The following is a 24019-nucleotide window of genomic DNA, read 5'->3' on the forward strand; positions in this document are numbered from 1 at the left end:
TTGTTACTCTTCAATCCGAGGTTCGACTATTGGTCGAACCCTCCATTCCAGCACCTTGCAGTAGACTTTACCAGGGAGGCTGAGAAGTGTGATACCCCTATAATTGGCACACACTCTCTGGTCCCCCTTTTTGAACAGGGGAACCACCACCCCGGTCTGCCACTCCTTGGGCACTGTCCCCGACTTCCACGCAATGTTAAAGAGGCGTGTCATCCAAGACATCCCCTCCACAACCAGAGCTTTCAGCATTTCTGGACAGATCTCATCAATCCCCGGGGTTTTGCCACTGTGTAGTTGTTTGACTACCTCAGTGACCTCCACCAGGGAAATTGACGATGATCCCCCATCAGCCTCCACCTCTACCTCTAACATAGAGGGCGTGTTAGTCGGATTCAGGAGTTCCTTAAAGTGCTCTTTCCACCGTGCAATTACCTACTCAGTCAAGGTCAACAGCGTCCGATCTTTACTGTACACAGCTTGGAGGGTTCCCCATTTCCCCTTCCTGAGATGGCGGATGGTTTTCCAGAAACACCTTCTTGCCGACAGAAAGTACTTCTTCATGTCCTCTCCGAACTTCTCCCACACCTGCTGCTTTGCCTCTTTCACGGCAGAGGCTGCAGCCCTTCGGGCCTGTCGGTACCTTGCAACTGCCTCCGGAGTCCTCTGGGATAACACATCCCGGAAGGCCTCCTTCTTCAGTCGGACGGCTTCCCTGACCACCGGTGTCCACCACGATGTTCGAGGATTACCGCCCCTTGAGGCACCTAAGACCTTGAGACCACAGCTGTCTGCCGCAGCTTCAGCACTGGAGGCTTTGAACATTGCCCACTCAGGCTCAATGCCCCCAACCTCCACAGGGGTGCCAGAAAAACTCCGCCGGAGGTGTGAGTTGAAGATCTCACAGACAGGGGCCTCCTCCAGACATTCCCAGTTCACCCGCACTACCCGTTTGGGCTTTCTAGGTCTGTCCAGAGTCTTCCCCCACCCTTTGACCCAACTCACCACCAGATGGTGACCAGTCAACAGCTCTGCCCCTCTCTTTACCCAAGTGTCCAGAACATGCGGCCTCAGATCAGATGATACAATTACAAAATCGATCATCGACCTTCGGCCTAGGGTGCTCTGATACCACGTACACTTACGAGCCTCCTTATGTTCGAACATGGTATTCATTATAGACAGTCCATGACTAGCACAGAAGTCCAACAACAAATGCCCGCTCGGGTTTAGATCAGGGAGGCCGTTCCTCCCAATCACGCCACTCCAGGTATCTCCATCATTGCCCACATGCACGTTGAAGTCTCCCAGCAGAACTATGGAGTCCCCTACTGGTGCCCCATACAGGACTCCGTTCAGGGTCTCCAAGAAGGCCGAGTACTCTGAACTGGTGTTCGGTGCATATGCACATACAACAGTCAGAGTTTTCCCTCCCAGAACCTGTAGGTATAAGGAGGCGACCCTCTCGTCCACCGGGGTAAACTCCATCGTAACGGCGCTCAACCGGGGACTTGTGAGTATCCCCACACCCGCCCGATGCCTCACACCCTGGTTAACTCCAGAGGAGAATAGAGTCCATCCCCTATCCAGGAGTACGGTTCCAGAACCGAGACTGTGCATAGAGGTAAGCCCCACCAGATCTAACTGATAGCGCTCCACCTCCCGCACAAGTTCCAGTTCCTTCCCCCACAGAGAAGTGACGTTCCACGTCCCCAGAGCCAACCTCTGCCGCCCGAGTCTGGTCCGTCGAGGCCCCTGACCTTCACTGCCACCCATGTAGTAGCGCACCCAACCCCCATGGTTCACCCTACGAGTGGTGGGCCCATAGGATGGAGAGGGGGGTGCCACATTGCTTTTTCGGGCTTTGAACAGCTGGGCTCCATGGCTAACCCAGCCACCAGGTGCTCGCAGTCGGGCCCTCCCTCTGGGCCGGGCTCCAGATGGGGGCCCTGGGCGTCCTCCAGGCAGGGTAACTCCTCCTCTCTTTGCTTTTTTCATGAGGGTTTCTTTGAACCATTCTTAGTCTGGCCCCTCCCCCAAGACCACTTTGCCTTGGGAGACCCTACCAGGAGCACAAGGCTCCGGACAACACAGCCCTCAGGTTCATAGGGACACACAAACCTCTCCACCACGATAAGGTGACGGTTTCTGGAGAAATATATATATATATATATATATATATAAACTATATATATATATATATATATATATATATATATATATATATATATATATATATATATAAATAGTTTGCAGATTCTGTAATGTAAACTTATGACTACAACTGTATATCAAGCGCTATTTTGTAGGCTGGTGGGGTGGAACCCATCTTGTTAAATTGCGAATATTAATGATGTAAAATTGCAGTGAATACATTTACAATATATTAGATATCCACTATTATATGTTCATTTGAATCCTTGCCTACTTATTGAGCAGTCATTGAGTCTAAACTGTGTTTTATCTCTTGCTTTTATGCTCTAATGCTGCATCATATTACATTTTTAAGGGGATTAAAGAAAAGTGCTTGTCTTTAAAGGCAGTAGTCTAGACACAATTTATAAAAAAACGCTGTACACAAGAAAACTATGGCAACCTCAGCGGCTTGAACTGCACAAGTAATTTTAAAAGAAAGTCAAGTTAAACAGCTGCATAATATATGTCTGAATATGGAGATGTACAGTATGTAGAGCAACAATTCTTTTTTTTCAGATCCTCAGAGAGTTTTTTGCCATGAGGTGGCATGTTGAACTTCCAGTGACCAGTATGAGGGAGTGTGAGAGCGATGACACCAAATTTAACACACCTGCTCCCCATTCACACTTGAGACCTTGTAACACTAACAAGTCACATGACACCAGCGAGGGAAAATGGCTAATTGGGCCCAATTTGGACATTTTCACTTAGGGATGTACTCACTTTTGTTGCCAGCGGTTTAGACATTAATGGTTGTGTGCTGAGGTATTTTGAGGGGACAGCAAATTTACACTGTTATACAAGCTGTACACTCACTACTTTACATTGTAGCAAAGTGTCATTTCTTCCGTGTTGTCACATGAAAAGATATAATCAAATATTTACAAAAATGTGAGGGGTGTACTCACTTTTGTAAGATACTGTAACTTTGAAACTTAAGTTACTAACTCTGAACATGCCCTTAGTGATGACACAAAGGCATCTGAATTCTCTGTTGTAAATCCTTACATCAGTAGTGTTGAGTGATCGAGTAGTGGTACAATTACAAGAAGTATAACACAGATAACATAACTTCAGATAGAGATGTTACTATGTTTTTTGTCTTATTATAGATCATTAAAATGTGTAGCAAGTCATTATTGCATCTTTCACACAGCTTCACAGAGGCTTGTTTAATGTTGTGTTAGTAACAAAAACTTTAAGTGTTTCCTATATATTCCAATAAATTCCAATATAAAGAAATGCCCACTTTCCACTTTCACTTTTTTTTCCTAAACCTGAAAGACAGAAGTTTTTTAAAAAAAATATTTCTTTATGGGGATGAATCCTTGACCAAACGATCTACTATTCCTGACTCCAGTAGATCAGGACCAGTAGATCAAAGTGACTTGAGACCCACTGGCCCAGAGGCATTGCATGCAGTGATGGACATATGCTTAGTGTTGAGAGACGGCCTCAGGCCAGAATGCTGTTCGTCTGCTACTGTGAATCTGCCATGTGACAGTACATGCCTAGAACTGACAACATGGCCCGTGGAGTGATTTATGATGGATGCTGACTGTGGAAACCTGGTCCCAGAGGCTCAGAAAAAAGGAAAAGTGCCCCACAGCACCACCAAGGCCATGAGGTCCTCACAGCAGCCTGTAGCATGATGATGTATTATATTAGATCTACTATGTACTGCGCCGACGGCAAACACGGTATGTCGCGAAGTAATTCATCTACGGGTATTGTTAGGGTTAGGGTTAAAACATCCAGTATGTAGTGGATCTAATCCAATACGCCATCGCACTACAGGCTGCAGCGAGGATACACTCACCAACACCTCTGTTGCTAGAGGTCTCGGCAATTGTAACTCATTACAGTATCCTGTAATTGGCAAAGCTTCCCAGGAGTGAAGGTGTGTGAAGCATGAAAACAATGTATGTGTGTGTGTGTGGGTGGGTGTGTGTGGAGGGTTTTACAGTAATAGTGCTTGTTTATCCTTCTGTGTTTGTTCATAATGCTGAACTGATTTTGTGCATTTTTGATGGAGAAATCCCCTACGAATGCTAGTGTGAGTATGCAGATGTTCAAAGGTGCACTCACATCTATCATCCATCAGAATGGCGCCACTAAGCTGTGAGGTCGGCATCCGCAGGCACCTGGGGAGTAGGGAACAGTATCAACATGGCTTCAAACATTACAGATGCGCTATCAAACGTTCTCTAAGCACTCCTCCTGCGAGAGCTCTGTATGACGAGGCGGCAGCTGCTTTTTGCTTACCACACACACACACACACATACACACACACACACACGCACATTTTCCCCTTCTGTGCAATGGTATAGTCAGGGTTAAAGACAGTCTATATTCATATTCCTCTCTACTATATCTCTTCCTCTCTCATCCTAATTTACCTCTGTCACTCACTGCCTCCGCCTACCCCAAAGAAGCATAGTGGATATGTCCGGCAGGGCTTGAGAGAAGAGAGAGGCGGGGGTGGACGTGAAATGGTACAGTCTGATAGATGGAGCAGGGGAGAGACGGAGAGACAGAGTGTGTGAGCGGAATAGTAAAAGAGCCCCAGAGACGAGGGGAGAAGAAGGGGGAGGGGGAAGTGGAGGGGAGGCACACAGCCAGAAAATTGCCTTGCTTGTTTGGTGATTAGTTTACCTCCTGGGTTCTTCTTTTCTTTTTGTGGTCTTACTCGCCGTTTTCTTCTCCTTGCTCCTCATGCTTACTCTCTTGCCCAGATCATCCCCCCATCATTCAGGTTGTCCTTCTTTTTCTGTAATTTCCACACTCTATATCTCTTGAGCTTCCTCAACTTGTCTCAAGGCTAGAACATTACACTTTGACTCAACATGGTATTTCATAAGTCTAGGCCTTATTTCCCTTTTAACACAGGAAAAAGCATGCTTCCTAGTATGCTTCCTAGTCAGCTGTTATGTAGAGGGAAAAAGTCCTTTTGGGGAAAAAATGAGCATAGATCTTTGTGCAGAACACAGCAGTGAAACCAGGCTATTTACAGTGACAAATTACCCACTTATAAATGCAGACACTAGCAAACACTCTGCAAAGTTTGTGTGCCTTGGAACTCTGAAAAGGATTTGCTTGTGGGCTACCAGTGACTGCAGGGCATCTTAGGAGCACAAAATAACAGGAAACCATTCTTTGTAAAAGAACCTTAATAATAAGCCACCATTCCTATTTACTAGCTCCAATGTCAGTATCCTGCACTCTAGTTGGGTCAGCTTCTATAGCTAGCAATCGTCTGAAAGGCAACTAGGTCAAGCTCTGTCTTTTCATCCTAGATTATTCAAGCCTCTTGTTTGCTTGATGTGAGCCATCATTCTCCAAAGGAACAATAAAGCATCTCACCCTCTTCCATACAGTGGAAATCCCCCACTCTACTATTTTCTGTTTAAAATCAATAGGAGCTGCCCTGTTTTTTTCTTTCTGCTTCTTTCTGCTTTTGTTGTTAAAAATCATAGCAATCTCTTTTGTCCATTTTTGTTTATGGGATGAAAACCTTGTTTCTCCAAAATGGTAACTTTTTTAGGGGAAATGTTCTTAATACCTGTTAAGATAGGATTTACTTTTCAAAGGCTATACAAAAATGTAACACTTATTTATTTATCCATCCATCCATCCATTTTCTGTACCGCTTATCTTTCACAGGGAAACCTGGAGCCTATCTCAGGGGACTCAAGGCGGGGGACACCCTGGATGGGGTGCCAACCCATCGCAGGGCACAATCACACACACACATTCACACACTATGGACAATTTGGAAATGCCAATCAGCCTACATCGCATGTCTTTGGACTGGGGGAGGAAACTGGAGTACCTGGAGGAAACCTCCGAAACATGCACACAGGGCGGAGACAGCTATTTAGTGAATTAATTTATTCATTTATTCAAAGACATTTTGAAAAAATACAAGGTTTTCAGAAAGTATCACATGGAGTGAACAACTCAACTAGACCACATCATCATCGCCATAATTGCTGCTTTAGTTCTCTCTCTCATTTTGTGATGTTATTTGTATAGTGTCCTTACACATAGCAGTTATGAATCCAGATTTCGTCTGCCGATGGACTTACCAAATATTGATCCATTTACTCCTAAAAGGTCACACAATATAAAACATGGCTGGCAATTTCAAATGGTGTTAAAAAGTTGTTACAGGGTTAGTTATGACTGTCATATGAAATACACTATGTTTCACTTTCTTGTAGGTGAAAGTGGTTTCTTTCACAGTGGTTTCTATTAAACGTATTTCTATCAGTAAGTAATTGTTTTAATAATTAGGATACATTACATGTCTAATTATTCAAATTGGTGTCTTAAATGAACATATCACAATGAAATGTTAATTATTTAGAATTTAGAACCATGATGTTTCATTGCACAAAACTTGAAATATCAAGGAACTATCAAAGTCCATTAGATGTGTTACCTCAGCAATAGTGTGCCATTTATTACCACAAGGCATCCAAACATCTGTAGGACTGTAGAATTTTATTTGAAATCAGTCAAATATGTGTTAAAGCAGTGAAGTGTTACCATTAAGGCTGTAGCCATTGTCACGTCCACGACAAGTCCAAAACCAGTTCTAGTTGCGATCTAATCAAGATTGAATATTAAGGGGGTCAAGGCCAAGTCAAGAGTCTAAATGTCCAACTGAAAGCAAGAGTCACAATCGAGACCCAAATCCATCAAATACACTATATGGCCAAAGGTATGTGGACACCTGACCATCACACCCATATGTGCTTTTTTAACATCCCATTCCAGATTTAGTGTCGTCCCCGCTCCCCGCTGTTATAATAACCTCCACTAGTCTATGAAGGCTTTCCACTAGATTTGGCGTGTGGCTGTAGGGATTTGTGTTCATTCAGCCACAAGAGCATTTGTGAGGTCAGGTACTGATGTTGGGTGAGGAGGTCTGGCATGTACAGTAGTCAGCATTCCAGTTCTCTGTGGCAGCAATTTGTGGAAAGCCTACATATGGGTATGGTGGTCAGGTGTCCACAAACTTTTGGCCATAGAGTGTTCAACTAATTGACTTAATAAATAAGCTATGTTTTCTAGAAGAATGAATTGCTTCTTGTCAAACTTTGTGCATGCAAATAGAAAAGACAACCCAAACTTTTGGATGAGACCAACACAATACAAATAAGTCTGAGACAAGTCCAAGTCAACACAGAAAATGTCTTGAGACTGGACCCAAGTCAAAGACCATATTCAAGTCCATACCTACAGCCCTATTCACCATACTGTACCTTTTCTTTGTGGTAGTAACATAATAAAAACCACAAACTACAGTCACAGACTATTACAATGACTGGGAACTAAAACAAAAATCTTTAATGGTTACCATTAATTTTTCAACAAGGCAAGGAATACCAACAGTAGCAGGAAAAGATCTACATGGGAAACTTGGCCATGTACAGTAAGGCCATGTGTTCTCTGTGTGGTGTAGATAAATGGACCAGTTAACAGGAATCTGAGCACAGTGCTAATCTACTATTCATATGTATCAAGCCACAGGAGAGCAGAGCATCTATTTACAGGAGATCATTGCCTTTTAGCGCCATGGCCACTGTTTTTTGGCTAGAGAACAAATTGAAAAGGGCAAAGCTTCTACCCAATTTGCTGCTATTTGCAACCCCTGGGCAACAGTGCTGTGCAATCTGACTGTGATGAAGGAGTAGCATGTAAAATGTTTTTGTAGCTGAAGATTTTTTCTCAGGAACTGGGACACACGAATAAAGGCATACAAGGACAGTGGATCATAGGACTGAGGTTTGGCATGCAGAAATCGCACAAGGTCTTGAGACAGTTTCCTATATGATGGCAAATAATATTTCCTCATTAGGAAAGTGAGCACAACTCTGTACTGACCATGATGACATGGTTCGAGTCTCTCCTTCCAAGCCTTGATGTAAACTCATTAATCAGAGACTAATATGGCAGTCGAGGTGACAGTGAATGGGAGGTCACGGATGACTGCATGGCTGTAGCTTGCACTGCCAGACGGAAGCAGTTGTGCTTTCGTCACTGCCACCTCCCTCCTCCTCCCTCTCATGGTGAGCTCATGGTCATGTGATCAGCAACCTTGCCGCCCCCATGAGCAGGCGGTTGCTAATAGTGACAAAATGTGGCTGTGTGGAGCCAGGCAGAGCGTGAGAGACTCAGAGCTCCACTGATGACTGGGAGCTGTGAGACTGTGGGAAACACACACACACACATGCACACACACACACACACACACACACACACACACACACACACACACACACATCCAAGGGAGTCAAGCTTTTGTTTGCAAATAAAATTCAGAGTTATTGGATTCACTGATATAAACCCCAGTTGTATTTATTGCATCAGTATTGAATTTAGCTTGAAGATTAGTTTAAACAAGACCGACACTAACATATGTGTCCAAAAATACCCAGTACATCCTAGAAAGAGTTTAGTTTTGTTAATTATTTGAGCTGTCACCATAAGAGGCATGCTGATTCCTCAGTTCCATTGGAGCATTAGTCACTATTTGACAAAGGAAGTTGTTTACTGCCAGTGAGACCTTTGAGGAGCTCTAGCGCTGTCACAACACTGTCAGTGAAGGTCTAATGTACTTAATCTGCACGTCTCTCACCTTCTACTCTCATTTTCTTGAAGAGTTACTTGTGTACAGTTGTACGGAGATGTAGTCAGTGATAACATCATGGTTATCCACAGGTATGGGGACAAAATTGGAAATATGTCCACACTAACAATGAGAATGGAAGCTTTATGAAAACAAAATCAACATCTTTTTTAAATTTTTTTTTATTCTGGTTTGGCTTTAAACACTTTACCCCATTACTTCAGAAGTGATTACGTGAGCAGGGCTATACATATTATATGAGTAGGGGACATACAAGAACATACTTATATACACATGCATATTATGCATACACAGATATAGGCAGTCCCTCCATTATGGTGAAGCAATCAGGGAAGCTGTCACCAATCCAGACATAGTGGGAGACCGTAGGAGGGTTTAGTAGTTCATTGACATTCAGAATAAAACTGTCTGAAATATGTTTGAGCAGACAAGGATGGTCAAAAATGTGGATCTATGTATTATTTGCAACTCATCATTCACAAATTTCCCATATTTTGATAAATTGTTTGGTGTGCTGCATTTTCCACTATAAGAGCTTCCACACCCACTGAAACTTTCATGGCTAATTACAGACATTGTTATCATATGGAGAGGGTCTCTGGTTATTAGGTATTTTCATTCCTACAGGTGTGTTAAGATGTCACATAAGTCAGGCACATAAAGATAAAGAAAAAGGGAAGACGGACTGGTTAACTTGAGGGTGTGTATAGCAGAGTTCTTAAATCTATCTCTCTCTCTCTCTCTCTCTCTCTCTCTCTCTCTCTCTCTCTCTCTCTCGTGACCTTTCTATCACTTACAGTTGCAATCAAAATTACTCAACCCCCACTGCAAATCAGGTTATTGTCAAAATTTACAGACTTTCAGCTGTTTGCAATGAATAAATCGAACAAAAGCAATTGAAATAGTTCAACAAATGGTTCAAGTTCTTTCCCCAATTTCAACTGAAAATGCAACTTATAATGATTTCTCCAGTCTCAAAATTATTCAACCCCTGAATAGAATCCCTCAGAACATCACAAATATGCAAAACAGGTGTTGTCTCAAGCACTCAAGCAGGTGTGCTTGAGCTGGAACATATGAGATACCCGAACTGGCTAGGGGTAGAAAATGTATGAAATACCTGGACGGGGCAGAATAAGGAAGCCATCAACAGCTGCAACCAGATTTCTGAGAAGGTAGGTTGTGAAAAACCCTCGAGTGACTGCAAAAGACCTGCAGCAAGACTTGGTGGCAACAGGCACTGAGCACAGTAAGGTGCGTACTAAATGCAGAAGGTTTCCATGCCAGAACTCCAAGACGTTCACCACTACTGACCCAAAAGCACAAGAAAAGTTGTCTCAAAATCATAAAAATAACTCACAGAAGTTTTGGGATTCTGTTTTGTGGAGCGATGAAACAAAAATGGAACTTTTTGGCACAATGGATCAGCAATATATCTGAAGGAAGAAGAATGAAGAAAGGACACTCTGTCCATAGTTAAGCATCGTGGTGGCTCGGTGATGCTCTGGGGCTGCTTTGTGTCCTCTGGTACTGGAAACCTGCAGCATGTGGAAGGCAAGATGGATTCATTGAAGTATCAGGAAATCCTAGGAGAAAACTTCATGCCATCTGTGAAGAAGCTGAAGCTTGTGCGTCTGTGAGGAAGCTGAAGCTTGGGCATCTGTGAGGAAGCTGAAGCTTGGGTGTCATTGGACCTTCCAACAGGACAATGATCCCAAGCATACCTCAAATTCCACCAAGGCTTGGTTGCAGAAGAATCCTGGAAGATTCTACAGGGCCATCACAGTCACCTGACTTGAACTCCATAGAAAACCTCTGGTGGGATTTGAAGAAGGCGGTTGCAGCACACAAACCCAAGAATATTACTGAACTGGAGGCCATTGCTCATGAGGAATGAGCTAAGATTCCTCAGAAATGCTGCCAGAAGCTATGCATCTCATTTGCAGCAGGTCATAACAGCAAAAGGGTGCTTTATTTAGTACTAAAGATGCTTGCTATGAAGGGGATGAATAATTTTGAGACTGGAAAAATCATTATAAGTTGCATTTTCAGTTGAATTTGGGGAAAACACTTGAAGCATTTGTTGTGTTGAACTATTTCAATTGCTTTTGTTTGATTTGTTCATTGCAAACAGTTGAAAGTCTGTCAATTTTGACAATACACCTGATTTGCAATGGGGGTTGAATCATTTTGATTGCATCTGTTCTCTCTATATCTTCATGAGTTGATTGCAGTGAGGTGAAAATCAAATGCATTGCCTCTAATCAGCTTCATATCACATTTACCCCTTAGCTAATGGTGTGTACAGCATCCACACAATGCCTCCTTATTAAGAACGTGGCAGAGTTTTTAATTCACCTGCCTTAGTCTGGCTTTTTTATATTTGATATGATTAGCTGTGGGTGGGGAGCACAGTGGCTTCGTGGTTAGCACATTTGCCTCGCACCTTCGGAGTTGGGGGTTCAAATTCCGCCTCTGCCCTGTGTGTGTGGAGTTTGCATGTTCTCCCCGTGCTTCGGGGATTAACCCTGGGTATTGCGGTTTTCTCCCCCAGTCCAAAAACTTTTTGTAGCCTGAATGGCATTTCCAAATGGTCTGTAGTGTAGGAATGGGTGTGTGAATGCAGGTGCAACTGTGCCCAGTGATGGGTTGGCACCCCTTTCCAGGGTGTCCTCTGCTGTCAGAGATTTCCCCTCACACAGTACCAAGCCTTTGTCCTGTGTTCAAGTTTCTAGTGTTTTGATCCGTTTTCTGTTTTCTCGTTTTGTCCTTTTGCCTTGCCTGCCTTATGTATGTTTGCTGATCACCTGACCTTTGCCTGTTTTCGACCACGTTATTGATTCACGTTTTGGATTTGTCTGCTCGATTTCCTTAATAAAGCTCTTTACTGCACATGCATCCTTCATCTCCCTGCTAACCGTGACACCTGCCTTGGGCCCCGAGTTCTCTGGAATAGGCTCCAGGCTCCCTGTGACCCTCTGTAGGATAAGCAGTATGGAAAATGGATGGATGTATGGATTTATGATTAGGTGTGGCTGAAGCCTCAACTGCTTCAGTCTGGTCTTCAACTAACCAGTTCCAGTGAGCCTATGAGCACTGTAGCCTCAGATTCCTGTTCTTGGCTGACAGGAATGAAACACAGTGTGATCTGCTGTTGTAGCCCATCCACCTCAAGGTTCAATGTTGTTGTGCACCCTGAGATGGTTTTCTGTTCACCATGGTTGTAAATAGTGCTTACTTTAGTACAAATCAGTCTGGCCACTAGTCTGACGTCTCTCATCAGCAAGGCGTTTCCTCCCATAGAACTGCCACACACTTAGATATTTTTTGTTTTTTTGCACTATTCCGTGTAAACTCTAGAGAGCGCTGTGTCTGAAAATCCCAAGGAGCTCTGCAGTTTCTGAAATACTCAAACCCCTTTTGTGGTCTGCCACAAAAAGGTCTTCCACAAACAACCAACAACTGATGTTTGATGTGAAAATTTACTGACATTCCTGACCTGCATTTTATGCATTGTACTGCAGTCACATGATTGGCAGCTTGGGTAATTGCATGAATAAGCAGGTATACCTATTAAAGTGTCCGTTTAGAGCATGTCATATGGTGAAACTGCACTTTATTTAGCATCAAAGAGTTAATTGCTCTTCTCAGCCTAACTTGAATCATTGTGTCTCCTTCCATAAATATTATGTGGGTTTCATTGATACATAGAAAGGCTTTTGTGTCCCACAGGGAAGTGTTTAAGCCCAAACTGTCATAAAATGAGGCATTTTCCTGCTTCCTCTGGGGAGGATTGGGAGCCTTTAAATCTTCTGCTGTCACACTTTCATAAAAGCCCAAATTGAATTCCTAGCCATTTGTATGTCCCCCCCCCCCTCACAGTGAATAGGACCGCAGCTATAAATACTTCAGACGCAGAGTGCCAAACATATTCTGTATAATGAGGGGAACCTGAAAAGAGGCACAAAGCCAGGAGAGACAAGAAGGTAAAGAGAAACAAAATGTGGTCTGGAATTGGAGCTCTCACAGCAGGTAGTGTAGCAGACCTCATTGACAGTCTCAGCAATGTTCCTTCTCAGCTTCATCGAGTGACTCACTGAATGAGTCATATGAATCCTGCTTCACAAACACATACCCCTCTCATCACGTAAACAAACAAAATCAAATTCAGATATGCAGACCTTTTACCCTCAGCCCTCTCCACAACTGAACAATCCTTTTCTCATAACACACAAACGCTTGTATCCAAGGCAGCCAAGATGCCTTCTGTAGCGTGCAGCAGGGGGTTAGTCACATAGCTCCTCATTGTTTCAGTACAGTGTGTACCAGTCAGCAGCATGTCTGCTGGAGTCTGTAGTACACAGAGTTCACAGTAATCACCTTGAGTTCCTTGTGAGCAGTTATGGCTGTTGGCAAAATTAGTTAAAAATTTTTAAAACTTTCAATACATTGGCAATGAAATTATTAGGATTGAACACTGTATCGCTTAAAGACAGATAGCAGCATTCATCCATCCTACACTGGGCTGCGGGGAGCCTGGAGCCTATGCCAGGGACTCAGAGCACAAGGCGGGGGACACCCTGGACGGGGTGCCAACCCATCACAGTGCACAATCACACACACACTCACACACCCATTCACACATTATGAACAATTTGGAAATGCCAATCAGCCTACAACACATGTCTTTGGAGGAAACCGGAGTACATGGAGGAAACCTCCAAAACACAGGGAGAACATGCAAGCTCCAGACACACAGGGCAGGATTCAAACTCCCAACGCAGGAGGTGTGAGGCAAACACTAAGGCACGGTGCCCCCTGTAGCTACATTCAAGATTTGTATTTGTTTTTAAGTGTTGAAAGTTGGTAATATGCAACAGGATTCATGCCATGGTTTATCATCTTTTTTTTGTTTGATTAGTACTTAGACTATTTACTTTTAGTTTCTCCTTCATTGGCATTTTAAGTCAAAAACAGATGGTAAGAGTAAATTATTCACCTTGTTCGTGTTCATTACACCAGACACTGTATCTCACATGCACCTTCTCAATCAGTGCTGTGTCATGGATGTGTCAGCAAAGCATGCTGAAAAATATCAACCAAAATGCACACAAAATGTGTGTTTTACTCTGTACAATCACCTGACACAACAGTCACTGTTAGGCTGTATGAATTTACTGGCTGGGCTAGAAAGAAATCAGCCACAGCGTTCCTTCTTCATAAAATTCTGCATATTTATTCTTATGACCATCGGTGGTGTTGTTGCACTTTTTATTTTGGTTCCACAAAAGACCAAAATAATCTGCCTTAAGACTTTTGCTAACAACAAATTATTCTGAAGTGGATGCCAAAAATTAAACCTGATGCTGATGTCTATTAACCTTTGAAAGACGGAGTGACTTAGCCCTGCTAGCCCATTTAAACCAACCAGTTATAATGATAGTTATAGTTAGTTTCTGCGACGCTTGAATGCACGTGTAGTTTAGCTTGTTTGCTTGTATGCATGCATGTCTACTCCACCTTTTATCCCCTTGCCTTTTCTACTTTAATTCCCATACAGACAATGCCTGGTCTTCAAGCAGGAGTTAATTAAACAGAAACAATGCACTACAGGCCTTGAATCATTAGTCATTAAAGCATGGGTGCGGCAGGATACGGGTTGGATCAGTGGCACAGACAGGCAGAGCACTTAGACATGGCCTGGCCAACTAAGCCAAATGCAGGCTAGCTAACGAGGCGTGAGCAAACGCTATGATCTCAGCACGAATAATTCATAGGAGCCATGTTTCAGGCCACAGCGCCGCAACAAGAGTCAGTGAAGAGCTTCAGAGTGACTACACCCTCAAATCTGACAGGAAAACCTGTAGTACATGCTTGTCAGTGTGTGAATGTACATTTTATATAAATGTTGCCACATTTATGTTTCACAAGAGTTATGGATCTTTTACTTTAATTGCATCTATGGAAACATATCCGCCTCCCACGGGAAGCTAGTAATTGAATTTTATTTATCTAATTTGCCCATTCATTTGCTCTCTTTTATCTTGTTTACTGTTGCCATGCTTTGTACTGAGGTTTGAATATAGTGTTTCACTGTGTATTTGAATGAAGGATACAGTATGTGTACAGAAGAAGGCAAAATTGCAGAATTTTTTTGTTTTGACATGTATCTGAAACATTACTAATGAAGCAGCATGCACAGAAAAAAACTGTTGCCTTGAAATCTAGGATAATTCATTGTTTATACTAGGGTAGATATACTAGATATATACATACAAGTAAAAAAAAAATCAAAGAATAAAAATAGAAAATAAAGATAATATATTTTACAAGCTCAAATGTAACATGCTTTTAATAACAGGTTTTGCCATTTATTATAAACATTTAACATTCAATGTTATAATGTACAATAATGTACAACACCTACTTAAGGTCCCAAGAGGTACTTAAATCAAATCATTTTGACAAGCAAAAACTTTGTAACCCTTGCTTATAGAATATATTGCTTTGGGAAGTGTTAAATGTAAAGCCTAAATGAGGATTTAAATAGGGTTAATTGAGGATTTCCTTTTGTGCTGAAAATCACTATTATATCGGGGAATAGGCGACAAGGGCATGTGTTGGGGGCTTTGTCTCCTAGCACCCCTGACATTTACAAGACTAACAGAAAATGTCAGTGAATGCCAAATGTTACCTCGGGTTATGATGTAGCTCTTGAAAGGCTTGAGCTATTGATCCCTAATTTCTCTTCTATCCCCTTGTTCACTTCTGCCTCCCTGTTGCTACACTTACACTCTTATCCTTCAATCTGGTTTACTTGCATTTCCTCACTGTTCTGTGCTTAGGCACTTGTTAAAGATCTAACATGCTGTGCACCTCACATATGATGGCTATTATGCCAAGCTTGGGTTTGCTACTAGAACATTGCCTATAGTAGCCCAGTAGTCTTACACATAGCTGTACTAAGTGGACATTGAGGCTGTTTCTGCTTCAGCTCATCAGTTTGGGTCTCACATAACAGTTAATGTCTATTGAGTAGTAATTTCTCTATAGTATAAAGTGTTTTTTTGTTTGTTTGTTTGTTTGTTTTTTTCCTAAGTGAAGAAAAAAAAAATTCAGGAAATAAATTACAAAAGCTCAATGAACCTTGGGCACCCATGACCCTTTCCTTGGACCACGTTTGGTAGGTACTAACCAATGCATACTGGAAACATCCCACAACACCTGCCATTTTGGAGATGCTCTGATCCAGTTGTCTAGCCATCACAATTTGGCACTTGTCAAAGTCAATCTGAATGTTACACTTGCCCATTTTTGCTCCTTCCAATACATCAAGTTTGAGAACTGACTGTTTACTTGCTGCCTAATATATCCCACCTATTTACAGGTGCCATTGTAACAAAATAATCAATGTTATTCACGTCAACTATCAGTGGTTTAATGTTATAGCTGATCGGTGTATAATAAAGATAAAAAGTCTTTTAAAGATAAAAAAGACATATAAGGTTTTGTTTTTGGCATCCACATCAGATTATTTACATTATCGAACCAAATGCAACCACATCACCACGAATGGTTATCAGAATGATATGAAGAAGTGAGGCTATGGCTGATTTCTTCCTAACCTAGACAGCAATATGCCAATAAAATTTTATATTAATTAAATAAACCTTTTATTCAATTCTAGTTAAAGAATGTCTGTGAAACTACAGGGTGTCCCAAAAGTCTCCATACATAGGGCACTATGTTTGCCAGCACCACGTTAGTTGTGCCTTCGTCAGAGGATTCTCAGTTGGTCCGCAACACTTCCAGTCTTATTTAATTTGTTAATAAGTTTCGTAACAGCGTCGTGTGTGATGTGCTTGCCATGTTTCCCGTTTAAGTCAATCAGAAGATGAAGGCTTTCTTAAAGGCTGGAAAAATATATAATATGAACTAAATATAAAGACATTTTAAGGAGACTTTTGGGATACCCTGTAGTTAGTTGCTTTTTTTTTTGGTAGGTCAAAAAATCTCCTACAGAAAGCTTCACGTTTCTAAAACATGTTTTTAAATTCATTTATTAGTCTTAGATTCTGTGGTGCCTCTATCATAAAAATCCCTGTGAATTAACTATACAACAGATAATGGATTTGAAAGAGTGCATTAATGTGTCTTGCAGCTGACACTATTGTCAAATTAAGATAAATACTTTATTAATACTTTATTAATATCAATGCTTTTTTGGAAAATTTATCAACATCTTCTGACTAATGAGATTCCAGATTTCAAATTCATCTTGGTGGTGCCCCAGCTATCCATGGCCAGAGTTGTTTAAGGCTTTTTGTCTTATAATAAGCTTACACAAACTCAGCATTTGGTGCTAACCCTGAGTATTGTCCAATATCAATGCTAAGGCTTAAACAAAAATGTAAACTATAGCTTTTTCTTCCCTTCTGGAATAGTGAATGCTAAGGTCAGGCTATTTCTGTCCATTTCCAAGTTATTGTCTTCGCTTGACTGGCCTCACATCATTATCATGAAGCAGGCTCTTCTGTTCCAGCAGAGATTTTCCTGCACTACAGATACTGGTGTGCAGGCAGGCTTTCTCTGGCTTTACAGTGCCGTGAGTCAAACTAAAGAGCACTCCATGTGCAAGCACTGGTAAACGAGAAAATTTAAAGTAGCAAATAAAAAGAAAAAAAGAAAAGACGATTTTGTTGGGTTTTTTTCTTTTTCTTTTTTGATGTACTGAGTAATATGTAGTTTGCACTGAACTCACTCTCCTGAAGATAACGTGTTTTACTGGAGCCCACAATGAATCCTTTTTGTTACTGTTGTTAGTGGTGTTTGCCACCAAATGTTCCTTGCTCTTCTTCATAATTACCAGCTCCGATTGCCACCATTACACTCTGCCACAAACACAAAGATGATTATGGCTCTAATTAGCCACATCTGAGTGCAGAGTGGCAGGGAGTGATTACATTTCATTCAAAATATATTCTGGTGATGAATTTCTAAAGATACAAAGCATAAAGAAGTCAAGAGTCATTTAAAAATATTTCTTGTAGGACTCAAGAACATTCAGAGAAATGGTTACATGGATACAGGATAAAATTTTGGTTAAAAAAAAAAAGATTTTTGGCCATGAAAAATATAATAAATCCACTGCTCCTGCTGTTATTATTATTATTATTATTATTATTATTATTGTTGTTGTTGTTGTTGTTGTTGTTGTTATTATTTATTTAATTATTATTATTCTAATTTCTTAAATAGTATTGCAACTTGCATTACAAAAGTATTAAGATTAAGGTCAACATGAGTTCATATTGTTTGTGGCCCACAACCTGGGACCGGTGTGATAAAAACTCTGACCCACCAAATCAAATCTGACCCACCAACTGAATTTAGAATTTGCCTTCTAAATGAAATGAATCTTGTGGGTGGTAATTAAAAAAATAATAATTGTCATTTTTCATTAGCAAACAAAAATTTTGACTCTATATCCATGTGTCTTTCCAAAATAATATCCCAGTTTCCAAAATGATATCCCAACCCACCCCCAACTGCTTTAATATGGACTGTTTTATGTAGACTAATGACTTATATACAATGTGTGGTGTTATGTACTGTACAAAGTCCTTCATCGACAAGCCGTGCTTCTGGAGGCTGTAGTGAAATGAGGGCATATTCGAAATGCATGAATATGTAATATCTGTTTAAAAAAAAACTCTAAATAAATAAATAAATAAATAAATAAATATTATTAAAAAAGCACTTTAGAGTGCTATGGTCCAGCTGTAGCCCTGAGGACTAATCTCACCTAAAATAATGTTAGATAGAAGTGTGTTAGGGGAAATAAAGTAGGCATCTTTTCAGAGAAGGTTTCCTGCCCAAAATGTTCTTCATATAACTGGATATCGCAGCTTACTGCTCCGTCCAAATTCCCACCTCCACCCTCTGTGTGCAGAGTTTGTATGTTCTCTGCATGTTTGGCGGTTTCCTCCAAGTACTCCAGTTTCCTCCCCTAGTCCAAAGATTTACGCTAGACTGATTTGCATTTCCAAATCGTCCGTAGTGTGTGTGATTGTGCCCTACAGCGAGTTGGCATCCCGTCCAAGGTGTCCCCCACCTTGTGTCCCAAGTTCCCTGGGATAGGCTCCAGGCTCCCCACGACCCTGTGTAGGATAACGGTACAGAAAATGAATGGATGGATGAATGGTGGTTGTTGATAATTTGCAAGTCAGTTTAGCCCAGAGGTCTGTTCACACTAACGACAAATTTGACTGACACAGAAATGTAAATGTGAACCGGCTTTATTGGATCTAAGCAAAATGTTTGAATTGAGTAACAACTGTAAGCTTTTTGCCACTGTTCCACAACATTTCATAGATCTCTGTTGTGCATTCACACATGCTTTTCAAAATCCAATCTTGGGACATACTGTACATGGTAGCCCCAAAATTAACCACAGATGAGGCCTCAGTCTTTAAATAGCAAGTCTCTCACATCTGGGAGGAAGGATTTTCCGCAGCCTCACTAAAAAGCATGAAGGCTTAGAAGGTAGCACTCTTTTAATCGGCATTGGCCTTCACTGAAGTATTACTGAATTCTATAATAGTATTGTCAAACTGTTTGGTGAAAAATGAAATCTCACTGATGTTGTTTGCTTTGCAGTGAAATTCCCAAAGGAATTGTGAGATCATGATCATCTCCAGAGAAACAGAGCATTAGATTCAGCCGTGTATCACATTCAGCAAATCTTGCAGTGCAGTGAAATGTACCCTCTAGTGGTGCCACAGATGCACCACAGCTATTTTTGTGTTTTAGCTTTAGTAAGCAGTAATCCTGTGAATGCTCTTCACCTCACCTTGACCACATCATCATATTTTAAAACAAGGATTTAAAATGATTCAGCTGCTTTTCTCCACCTGTCTCACAATACTTAGTTTACGTCCATAAAAAAGTCAGCTAATTACACTCATATTCTCCCACAAGAAGCACAATTGGTCCACAGTCAGGTGAATATTGTACTGTTCTGTAATGGTTCCTCAGAGGATAATTTAATGCTGGGATCCCAGACGTCTGATCTCAGACTATCAATTCCAGATGGTTGCTAACATGTACAGTAACCCTCTGTCTCCATGCCTGCCCAGACAGATGCCTGCCTCCTACTGGAGATTTGTCTGTTGGCAGGTTTCCTCTGGAAGCTCACACACCACACACACCACTCAGCATGCCTAAAGTATGGTACTCTATTTCCAGTTTATAATTTTACATATTAATTTCAAATGGCTGATTCTACTATAATTCCAATAAGTATAATATTTCAATAGAGGGGGGCAGGGTCTCCCTGTGCTTCGGGGGTTTCCTACAGGTACTCCATCCTCCCCCCACCCCATCCCCCGAGTCCAAAGTAGTGTTTGAATGTTTGTTTGATTGTGCCCTTTGATGGGTTGGCACCTCGTCCAGGGTGTCCCCCACTTTGTGCCGAGTCCACTGCAATATGCTCTACACTCACCCGCGACCCTGTGTAAGACAAGTGGTAAAGAAATTGGATGGATGTATGGATGGATGGGATGGATAATATTTCAATAAGTAACATTTTATTTACACATACATACATACGTTCGAACTGCAGTCCTGTGATCAGCGATTGCTCGATTACGCAGTGATGTGCGGATTCAGCCATCACACTCTGATGATTGCGGCTGACTCTGAAAAGCAACACTATTTGTCTTATGTGCCATTGAGTTTAATTGTTCACGTTAAACGTAATGGGGCAATGTCTGTTATCTTATTGTTACCATGTTACGTTATCATCAGATACTAGTGTGTGAAATATTTGTTTGGTGAACAAATGCATAGTTAAATGCAGTACTATAAATTATTTGCAATACCTAATCTGCATAAATCAAATCTTATGAACATAAGATGCTCCTTCTGTACTGTAAATTACTAAATTAAGAAAGATTGATCTTTCTTTCTGTCTGTCTTTCTTTCTTTCTTTCTTTCTTTCTTTCTTTAATATTCATGGTTGGCATAATTCCCTGTTGTTTCCTCCAACCTCAGACTGTCCCTGCTTTCTTTTTCTTGTGCATCTGCATTTCTGCAGGTATATCCGGACCATGTACCTCGGCATACAGAGTCGCAGGCAAAAGGAAAATCAGCGACGTTTCTATTGGGCCATGATGTACGAGTATGCTGATGTGAACATGCTTCGTCTCCTCGAGACCTTTTTGGAAAGCGCCCCACAGTTAGTGCTCCAGCTCTGCATAATGATCCAGAAGAACCGCGCTGAGACGCTGCAGTGTAAGGAATGCCCCACGGCTCAGTGCTAGGACTGCTGACGTTTCTGCATTGTGTTACATTTAAACTGCATCTGTGTTTTGAAAACATAAATGCCACAGTGCCCTAATTTGTGTGACTAATTGTTAGGATTTGATGATTTATGAAAGCTTACAGAATTAATACAAAGCAAAAGTCATTAAAAAAAAATTATGTATAGTTGCAAAACACTGAAAGTACTACTGTTGTACATTATAGAGGTTTCTGATGCAATGTTTGCTTGAAATTGTTTTGATTTGCTTTTCAGAGATATGTCTAATTTATTATACACGTTGCATACGTAAGCTTTGTTTCTTGAGTAGAAATTAGTTGGAGATTCACTTTAAAGTTTTTCATGCATATACTGGAGCGCTAGGCACTGCAAAGCATAATGCATTGGAGACCATTCTGCTTTTGAAGTCAGACTAGAATATGACTCCCTGGATCTCATGATTTTGTGTTGCATCAATCCATTAACAACTTTATATTCATGTATAGATGATGCACATCATTATCTTTCCATGCTGTATATCTTAAAAAAAAAAAAAAAAAAGACTGACTCTGTACGAGTCAAAACAGTCTAAGACCTGTTATGATTGACACTTTTGAGTATCCAGAATTTGTGGGGACAAGCCTTTTCTGCAGCTGAGCAGATAAATGTAGGACCATTTCTCACGTTTGAGGTGACAGCACTCACAGCAACGCAGAAGTCTCTATGAACATCCTGAAGAACACTGAGTTGAGCAGGATGAATAGTAAACTTGGCTATGCTTTAAAAAAGATACATAGAAAAAGCAAGAGGTAAGTGTTAGAGAACGTATCTAGGAATAAGTATGACTTGGAGACATGCATATTACTTTGAAAGAAACAAAGTGAAAGAGTTTAGACTTAGTTTGATGTAGTCCTCATTTCCTTATATTCTTATATTATTGCATTTTGTTTTAGCATAGACTGTGATAATGTATGAGTAATATGCTAGATCATTTTAATTTTCTTTACATTATTAAAAACTCTTTAACTATTGTAGTCTATTATAGATCACACCTTATAACTTCATCCCTTTTAACGTTTTGTTCGCCCACCATTCTACTGAATACAGCATACTTGCTGTACACAACGAAGTGATGTATGGTCAGTTTTACTCTTTTTTGCCTGTTTGTCTTCCTTCTGTCATTCCTCCCCACCCTCACTGCAGGCATGTCAGCAGTTGCCTCTCTCTTGTCTCTCTCCTGGGTGCTGGCCTCCTACCATAAGCTTCTGCGCGACTCTCGCGATGACCAAAAGAGTATGAGCTACCGAGGAGCTCTGGTGCATCTCCTGTGGCGCTTCTTCACCATTTCCTCACGGGCACTTTCCTTTGCCCTCTTTGCCTCGGTTTTCCACCTCTACTTCGGCATTTTTGTGGTGCTACATTGGTGTGCTATGGCCTTCTGGGTGATTCATGGTGGCACTGACTTCTGCATGTCCAAGTGGGAGGAGGTGCTCTTCAACATGGTGGTTGGTGTGGTGTACATCTTCTGTTGGTTCAACGTGAAGGAAGGCAGGACTCGATACCGAATGATAGCCTATTACTCACTGGTGTTGGTGGAGAACACTGTCCTGACTGCCTTGTGGTATGTCTACAGAGACCCTGTCACCACTGACTCGTATGCCGCATCTGTGCTCTGCGGCGTCTTCCTGTGCTTCGCCTCAGGAGTGGCATGCATGGTCCTCTACTACGGGGTTTTGCATCCTATGGGTCCCAGGCTGAGGGTCCTGGCAAGCTCCTGTTGTGCTGAGCTCCTCTGGGGCCTCCCCCTGCCCCCAGAGGCTGAGCCTATGGCCCCGACTCCAGGGCCTCGTGGCTCTCAGGCCACCCCCACTCGGGGCATGGCTTCAGGGGAATATGGAGAAGCTGAGGAGGTTGTCACGGATACCTGCTTGCCTGTATTCCAGGTGAGGTCCACATTGCCCACTGATGCAGCAGGCCGGCCCATCCACCCTGAAGGGCCCCTGATTAAGATTGACATGCCCAGGAAGCGATACCCAGCCTGGGATGCACACTTTGTAGACCGTCGCTTGCGACGGACCATATATATCCTCCAGTACATCAGCCCCAATGCAGTGGGCATCAGGTACAGGGATGGGCCTCTTCTCTATGAGCTGCTCCAGTATGAGTCCTCCCTATAAAGCACCCCCCCCGCCCCCCGCCCCGATCTCCAAAACACACAATGTGCTTCACCTCTCTCCATTTGGGTGCTTATTTTCTTCAGTTGAATTTAGTTATTCAGCCGTCATTAGAGTATTTCAAAAGGTCTAAGAAGTTCTAAACAGAGAAAATTTTACATTTATTTTCACAAATAAATAGAATATTATTACAGAAATGGAGAACTAAGTAAAAAATAAGCAGTCCTTAAAAGGAGCCCTTGTTATGTGGATGTGTGCCACCAATATATATGTTGGATAGTGTCTTTGTCCTGGTTAACTCTGAGATGTGTTAAGTCCCATGGGAATGATGGAGGACCATAGCACTCCTTAACTAATTTTCGGATTTCCAAGTAACTATTTAGTGCCTATTATAATTATGAGTGAATGTGACAGCACAGGACCGAAAGGCGATCAGCGCTATCTAAACAGTGCTGCAGAGCAAAAGAAAAGCACACAATGAGCATAGCATGTTTTACATTTCTTTCTATATTGATAAAAGGGCAAAGGTTTCTAAGTAGCTCCTTACTCACCTCTGCTGAAGTATCACCGATATTTGTTTGATTACCCATTACTGGCTTTCATTTAGTTTCCAATAATTAGATATTTAAAGACCCAAATTAATAGTACTAGCATTGCAATCATTGGGCAAATAACACTGCCATAAACACTTT

General features: G+C 41.7%; 1 protein-coding gene across 1 annotated transcript in view; it reads left to right on the forward strand.

The window, feature by feature from the left end:
• Positions 1–23330, forward strand: part of xkr6b (XK, Kell blood group complex subunit-related family, member 6b) — a 55365-nt gene extending 32035 nt beyond the window's left edge. Inside the window, exons 2-3 of the mRNA XM_053614336.1 lie at positions 20950–21146; positions 22357–23330. Of these exons, the coding sequence (XP_053470311.1) occupies positions 20950–21146; positions 22357–23330 (1171 nt within the window). The remainder of the gene's footprint in view (positions 1–20949; positions 21147–22356) is intronic.
• Positions 23331–24019: the final 689 nt, after the last annotated feature.

Source organism: Ictalurus furcatus, chromosome 25, assembly GCF_023375685.1.
Source record: "Ictalurus furcatus strain D&B chromosome 25, Billie_1.0, whole genome shotgun sequence".
Taxonomy (NCBI): domain Eukaryota; kingdom Metazoa; phylum Chordata; class Actinopteri; order Siluriformes; family Ictaluridae; genus Ictalurus; species Ictalurus furcatus.